Source organism: Procambarus clarkii, chromosome 13, assembly GCF_040958095.1.
Source record: "Procambarus clarkii isolate CNS0578487 chromosome 13, FALCON_Pclarkii_2.0, whole genome shotgun sequence".
In the NCBI taxonomy this organism is placed as follows: Eukaryota; Metazoa; Arthropoda; class Malacostraca; order Decapoda; family Cambaridae; genus Procambarus; species Procambarus clarkii.
The window spans coordinates 12,940,360-12,947,859 of NC_091162.1; the positions used below are offsets into that span (position 1 = coordinate 12,940,360).

The 7,500-nt window shown below is 51.7% G+C and overlaps 1 protein-coding gene across 4 annotated transcripts in view; it reads left to right on the forward strand.

Moving 5' to 3' along the window:
- Positions 1–7,500, forward strand: part of LOC123757060 (pseudouridylate synthase RPUSD2) — a 443,933-nt gene that overhangs the window by 238,385 nt on the left and 198,048 nt on the right. Inside the window, exon 3 of one of the 4 annotated variants that reach the window (XM_069323647.1) lies at positions 4,894–4,941. The exons of the other annotated variants lie outside the window; for them this stretch is intronic. Within the exon in view, the coding sequence (XP_069179748.1) occupies positions 4,894–4,941 (48 nt within the window). The remainder of the gene's footprint in view (positions 1–4,893; positions 4,942–7,500) is intronic. 4 annotated transcript variants of the gene reach the window in all.

Here is a 7,500-nt window from a genome sequence, read left to right on the forward strand (position 1 = left end):
GATAGCGCGCAGGACTCATAATTCTGTGGCGCGGGTTCGATTCCCGCACGAGGCAGAAACAAATGGACAAAGTTTCTTTCACCCTGAAACTTTCACCCCTGTTACCTAGCAGTAAATAGGTACCCGGGAGTTAGTCAACTGTCACGGGCTGCTTCCTGGTATATGTGTGTGTGGTGTAGGGGAAAACAAAGTAGTTAGTAAACAGTTGATTGACAGTTGAGAGGCGGGCCGAAAGAGCAAAGCTCAACCCCCCGCAAACACAACTAGGTGAATACAACTAGGTGAATACAACTAGGTGAATACAACTAGGCGAATACAACTAGGTGAATACACACATATGTATTCCAGTCTTGCCCCCCCCCGCATAAAAGAAAAAAAAATCCCATACCGTTCAAACTCCAATATTTCATTTGCCTTACTTAAAGAGGGACTGCGCAGCCTTGGGAGAGAGGAGGAGTCGTCACCTCTCCCAACACCTCCTTGGACACGGCACGCGGACACGCACAGCCCTCAGACACGGATCTTTCGTGGACACGAATGGTCCCAAACACGGTGGAATGAATCCCCCTCCAACGGCAGGACACGGTAGGTTTGGTATCCAAGAAACAGGCACGCTAAGACACGGAACAGGCACGCTAAGACACGGAACAGGTCCCCCAAGCCACGGAACAGGTCCCCCAAGCCACGGAACAGGTCCCCCAAACCACGGAACAGGTCCCCCAAGCCACGGAACAGGTCCCCCAAGCCACGGAACAGGCCCCCCAAGCCACGGAACAGGTCCCCCAAGCCACGGAACAGGTCCCCCAAGCCACGGAACACGTCCCCCAAGCCACGGAACAGGTCCCCCAAGCCACGGAACAGGTCCCCCAAGCCACGGAACAGGTCCCCCAAACCACGGAACAGGTCCCCCAAGCCACGAAACAGGCCCCCCAAGCCACGGAACAGGTCCCCAAGCCACGGAACAGGTCCCCCAAGCCACGGAACAGGTCCCCCAAGCCACGAAACAGGCCCCCCAAGTCACGAAACAGGCCCCCAAGCCACGGAACAGGTCCCCCAAGCCACGGAACAGGTCCCCCAAGCCACGAAACAGGCCCCCCAAGTCACGAAACAGGCCCCCAAGCCACGGAACAGGTCCCCAAGCCACGGAACAGGCCCCCCAAGCCACGGAACAGGTCCCCAAGCCACGGAACAGGTCCCCCAAGCCACGGAACAGGTCCCCCAAGCCACGGAACAGGCCCCCCCAAGTCACGAAACAGGCCCCCCCAAGCCACGGAACAGGCCCCCCAAGCCACGGAACAGGTCCCCCAAGCCACGGAACAGGCCCCCCAAGCCACGGAACAGGTCCCCCAAGCCACGGAACAGGCCCCCCAAGTCACGAAACAGGCCCCCCCAAGCCACGGAACAGGCCCCCCAAGCCACGAAACAGGCCCCCCAAGCCACGGAACAGGTCCCCCAAGCCACGGAACAGGCCCCCAAGCCACGGAACAGGTCCCCCAAGCCACGGAGACACGGAGACAGGGACACGCAGCCTGCCTGTCTTGGCTACACACACTAGATATCTGCCTCCTCCTTCTCCTTCCCGTATTTACATAAAAGTCGTTTCTATATCATATAAAAGCAAACGTGTCGGGAATATTATAGACGAGGGGGAAGAGGAGGAGGAGGAGGATGAAGGAAGAGGGAGAGAGAGAGAAAGGAGAAAAAGAGAAAGGGGAAATGGAATGGAAGAGGGGAGACGATGGAATTCATAAGACCAGAGTGTGGGACTGTCCATCATACAGCCACCACAGAACCAAAAATAGAAGAGAGAGAGAGAGAGAGAGAGAGAGAGAGAGAGAGAGAGAGAGAGAGAGAGAGAGAGAGAGAGAGAGAGAGAGAGATGCAAGGAGAATTCTACCTTGGTTGATCACTAACTTCTCGATCAATATTGATTCTCGATCAATAATTTTTTGTACCTGTGCTTTACCTTCTTACGACACCCCTAAGCGCGGCCTTCGGGGGGGGGGGGGGTCCCCCCAGGCTCCCTATAGCTTGATCAACCAGGCTGTTGCTTGCAGCTTCCAGCATGAGTTGCAACACAGCGCAGGTGTACCGTTTTAAAGGTAAACTCGGTGAAGGTAAACTGGCTGGGGGGTGGGGAGGGGAGACACTAGGGCAAGAGGGGAGGGGGGGAAGGAGGAATGGGTAAAGAAGGGGGACTAGGGAGGGGGGGAGATGGAAGGGAAGGAAGGGTATAGGGTGAGGGAAATGGGGAAACAGTGTTGCTACACATATGTTAACTGTCTCCCTTTATCAGTAGTCTAAAGACTTACTTTATTCTCTGAATTCTGCTGCTGCTACTGCTGCTGCTGCTGCTACTGCTGCTGCTGCTGGTGGTGCTGCTGCTGCTGCTGCTACTGCTGCTGCTACTGCTGCTGCTACTGCTGCTACTGCTGCTGCTGCTGGTGGTGCTGCTACTGCTGCTGCTACTGCTGCTGCTACTGCTGCTACTGCTGCTGCTGCTGGTGGTGCTGCTGCTGCTGCTGCTACTGCTGCTGCTACTGCTGCTGCTGCTGCTACTGCTGCTACTGCTACTGCTGCTTGTGGTGGTGGTGCTGCTGCTGCTGCTGCTACTGCTGCTGCTACTGCTGCTACTGCTGCTACTGCTGCTGCTGCTGGTGGTGCTGCTGCTGCTTGTGGTGCTGCTGCTGCTGCTGCTGCTACTGCTACTGCTGCTACTGCTGCTACTGCTGCTGCTGCTGCTGGTGGTGGTGCTGCTGCTGCTGCTATTGTTTCTGTGCTGCTGATATTTATTCAACTGCTGATATTGCTAAAGTTCCTGCAGCTGTTTGGAAGTTTTGCTTAGAATTACACCCGTATATTGCTGTTGTCTCTCTCTCTCTCTCTCTCTCTCCCCCCCCCCCTCTCTCTCTCTCTCTCTCTCTCTCTCTCTCTCTCTCTCTCTCTCTCTCTCTCTCTCTCTCTCTCTCTCTCTCTCTCTCTCTCTCTCTCTCTCTCTCTCTCTCTCTCTCTCTCTACACTAATCAATAAGACCTCCACTTACTGTCTTACGTCAATATACAACACAATTCAGTTATTACTTTGCGTAAATGCATAACAAATAGAGCTGGCAAGGTCTCCACTCTATTTGCTCTAAGGTTAGGTTAAGCCAGGCTCGACTAAGGTGGCTTTAGTGGGGGGTGGGGGGGGTTTGAACTAGGTTAAGCTAAGCTAGGTTGGCTTATATGGTATTATATGAAGTTCACTGGAGGTGGTATCTTATATAGAGCCCTGGTGTTCTCCTGTTATATAGAGCCGGGTGTAGTGGCTCTGATATATATATATATATATATATATATATATATATATATATATATATATATATATATATATATATATATATATATATGGCTCGGCTTTGGCACTCTTGTAATGGATGGTTGACTCTAGTTAGTGTTATAGTGTTATGACACTATTTCCCAGGGACCTATTTACTGCTAGGTGAACAGGAACATCAGGGTGAAAAAAAACCTGCCTATTTGTTTCCGCCATCGCCGGGGATCGATCCCCGGAGCCCCTTAGGATTACGAATCCCGAGCGCTGTCTACTCATCCATCCAAGTCCCAGTGTGTACTTACCTAATTGTGCTTGCGGGGGTTGAGCTCTGGCTCTTTGGTCTTTGTGTATGTGTGTGTGTGTGTGCGCGCGTGCGAGGCGCGTGTGGAGTATACACAGCACACAAGGAGTCTCCGAGGACTGTAGTTTATGGGGGTAAGGAAAGGTTGGTGTTTTTTGCTTCACTGTGGAGTGGTGTGAGGTAATCCCTCTACCTCCCTCCCTCCCTCCCTCACTCACCCTGAGGCTGTCAGGGTGAGGGAGGGTGATGGAGGAGTGAGGGAGAGACCGTGAGGTACCTTCGACTGAGAATGCTACCAACTCCTCCACACTCTCTCTCTCTCTCTTTCTCTCTCCCTCCCTCCCTCTCCCTTCCCCCCTCACCCCCATCCCCATACAAATACCCCCATACATCCCCCTCCCAAAGAGAAATGAAGGGACATTTAATTTGCAGTTTCAGAACAAAAAACAATATAACGTGAGGGATGGAGGGGTTTCGCCCCCCTTGATTCGTGGCAAGAATAATATTTGGGTTCAGTTGTGTTAGGGGTGGAGCTGGACCAGAACTGTCCACCTTCATCACAGGTACTCTTATCTCCCCTCTCCCCCCCCCCTACCCACTGGGGGGGGGGATGATTACCTGGTGGGGAAAGGGGATAGGAGGAGAGGGGAGGAGAGGGGGGTAGGAGGAGATAGGGAGGAGGGGGGGGGGATAGGAAGGTGTGATAGCAGGGAGGGGGGTGAGAGAAGGATAGCATATGGCTCTCCATGTGGGGGGGGAGGGGGGGGAGGGGGGGGGCACGTCGGCAGTGATTTAGTAATGTTGTATTTTGGTCTCCTTGGACGAAAATACAATAATTTGTGGAGCTGTGTGTGTCCTCAGCCAACACTGGTTGGGCTATGTAAGGGAGGGGTGGGGGGGGTGGGGGAGATACATTGATCTCCAGATACATATTGAAATTACACCCAAACAAACCATTGCTGTGCATTTACATATCACACGCATGTGTCCCCCCTACATATATGTGTCACACACGTGCCATAAATACGCCATATCAGTGCCATATCAGCAAGCTATCTCTGCAACTTGGTTTGAATGAACAAATCCACAAGGGCCGTGACGAGGATTCGAACCTGCGTCCGAGAGAATCCCAGACGCTGCCTTAATCGACTGAGCTCGTCACGGCCCTTGTGGATTTGTTCATTTGATGAACAAATCAAATTGTGATTTCTGTGTTTATTGATTCGAATCATTTAGAGAGAATTGTAATTAACATATTTCTACTTTCTCCTACACAGGTGAGGTTTCGAGCGGTGAGAGCGGGCCGAGTCACCGGTCTAGAGCAGGTAAGGTTCATTAAGGTCACCCAAAGGTCGAGTATAGGTCAACTAAGGTCAATTAAAAGCCTCGCGAGGCTGGTTTAAGGTCACCTCACCCCACATAAGATCAGATAAGCTCAAATAAAGTCATTAGTCGGTTGGTTTTGAGGGGTCAAGCAAGGTCATGTAAGGTCAGACAATGCCATGAAGGTCAGGTTAGGTCGTGGTAAAAGTTTGAACATCGTATCTATAGACCCAAAATTTATGCTCAATTTTGCTAGGGTGACCTCTGACCTGTGTCAAAATAAACGGTTTATTAATATAAATAATAAATTTATATCAAATTTATAATAAAATTAAAATTGATATAAAGTAATAAATAAATTTTAAATAAATAAATTTAAAGTCGACGAATTCAACCGAGTTGATGTGCTAGAAAGACGCGGAGTTCAAAGGTCATTGATGTCCTGGTCGACGACCGGGCCGCGGGGTCGCTGAACCCCGGAATCACCTCAAGGTAACCTTAAGGTCGAATTAAGAGGGAAAGGGGGGGGGCAGTGGAATAGGGGGTTCACACTAAATGTTTCTGATTAAATCTAAATTGGGGGAAGAAATTGACTCAGTTGCTCGATTCACCTGATTGTACTCACCTGGGTGTACTCACCTGGGTGTACTCACCTGGGTGTACTCACCTGTGTGGAGGTCTCTCTGGAGGTCATGGAACAACCCGTGAACCTCTCAGCATTGTTCCTTGCCCCTCACGGTGCGTGTGTGCGTGTGCGTGCGTCAAGCATTTACGTGCACACCACAAAAGCGTGAATATTTTGACAGGTGCAGTTTGGCTTGGCAGCTTCTCCCCTCTCCCTTCCCTTCCCCCTCCTTGTCTTCCCCTCTCTCTCTCTCTCTCACTCTCCCTCACCTGTTCCCTCAGTCGCTCCACTCTCTCCCTCTCTCCCCAACCTGGTAACTGGAAACTTTTCCCTCTCACAGACTGTCAGTTCCAACTTGCAAGAGTGACTGTTGCGTGCGATGTATCGCACTAATCCATCTGATGCGTGTGTGTGTGTGTGTGGGTTGAGCTCTGGCTCTTTGGTCCCGCCTCTCAACCGTCAATCTATACTGGTGTGTACAGATTCCTGAGCTTTTCGAGCCGTTATCATATCTACGTATCTATATTCCTTATTAAGGTCGCTCAATAGCTCGGTCCATAGAGCTGGGGATCACTCACACACACACACACGTGTGAAGGGGGGGTCCAGGGTTCGAGTCTCCAAGTGTTCTACTCCCCCTTCTCCTTCCATTTTTAGTTTGTTCTTCTCCTGTTTCTGTCTTTGCCTCTGCCTCTTCTCTGTTCTGTTATATCACAGGGTGGAGACCCCTTCACACTACTCCATCTTGTTCTGTTAACCTCCTGTTGACGACTCCTGTTGGTCCGTCCTGTTCAGGACCCCCCTGTTAACGTCCGGGTTGAAGACTGCTTCTATGGGGCGAGTTCTGTTGAGGACTGCTCCTGTTGGTGCGTTCTCATAAAGACTCCTGTTGGGGGGTTCTCTTGAAGGCTCCTCCCGTTAAAGTCCTGTTGAATGCTCTCCGTTTGGGCTTCCTGTTAATATTGAGACCTCATCGGCCTGGCGTTCTTCTGAAGCCTCCTGTGGGGCTCTTGAAGCCTCCTGTGGGGCTCTTGAAGCCTCCTGTGGGGCTCTTGAAGCCTCCTGTGGGGCTCTTGAAGCCTCCTGTGGGGCTCTTGAAGCTTCCTGTGGGGCTCTTGAAGCTTCCTGTGGGGCTCTTGAAGCTTCCTGTGGGGCTCTTGAAGCTTCCTGTGGGGCTCTTGAAGCTTCCTGTGGGGCTCTTGAAGCTTCCTGTGGGGCTCTTGATGCCTCCTGTGGGGCTCTTGATGCTTCCTGTGGGGCTCTTAAAGGTTCCTGTGGGGCTCTTGAAGACTCCTTTCTCTTGATGCTCTCTTAAGCTTGCAGTTGACTGACTCCCTGGGGGGGAGAGAGAGAGAGAGAGAGAGAGAGAGAGAGAGAGAGAGAGAGAGAGAGAGAGAGAGAGAGAGAGAGAGAGAGAGAGAGAGAGAGAGAGAGAGAGAGAGAGAGAGTGAGAGAGAGAGAGAGTGAGAGAGAGAGCAAACAAGCTAAAGTTCGTTCATCAAGGCGTTTACCTCAAGTTGGTTTGGTATGAAGTATGTGTTAATCACTTCCTCCTCACTATCTCTCATAGTACTCCCCCCCTCACACAAAGTGAGGGCTGGCTGGCTGGCTGGCTGGTTGGCTGGCTGGTTGGCTGGCTGGCTGGTTGGCTGGCTGGTTGGCTGGCTGGCTGGCTGGCTGGCTGGTTGGCTGGCTGTCTGGCTGAAACCGAATCAGATTCTGTTTGGAATTTTCCCCCACTTTTGTGAAGCGGCTGGCAGCGTTAGACCGCTCACATTGGCGACTGAACTTAGAAATATTCGATGATATGATTGGCGAGTTCGATGTTGACAAGGCCATGTTGTTGCTCACTAGATGAATGTCTCCGCTCAGGCTGACCTTCGGGTCGGCCCTGTCTCTCAACATCCTGAATTCCCCACTGGACAATAGCCTCAAC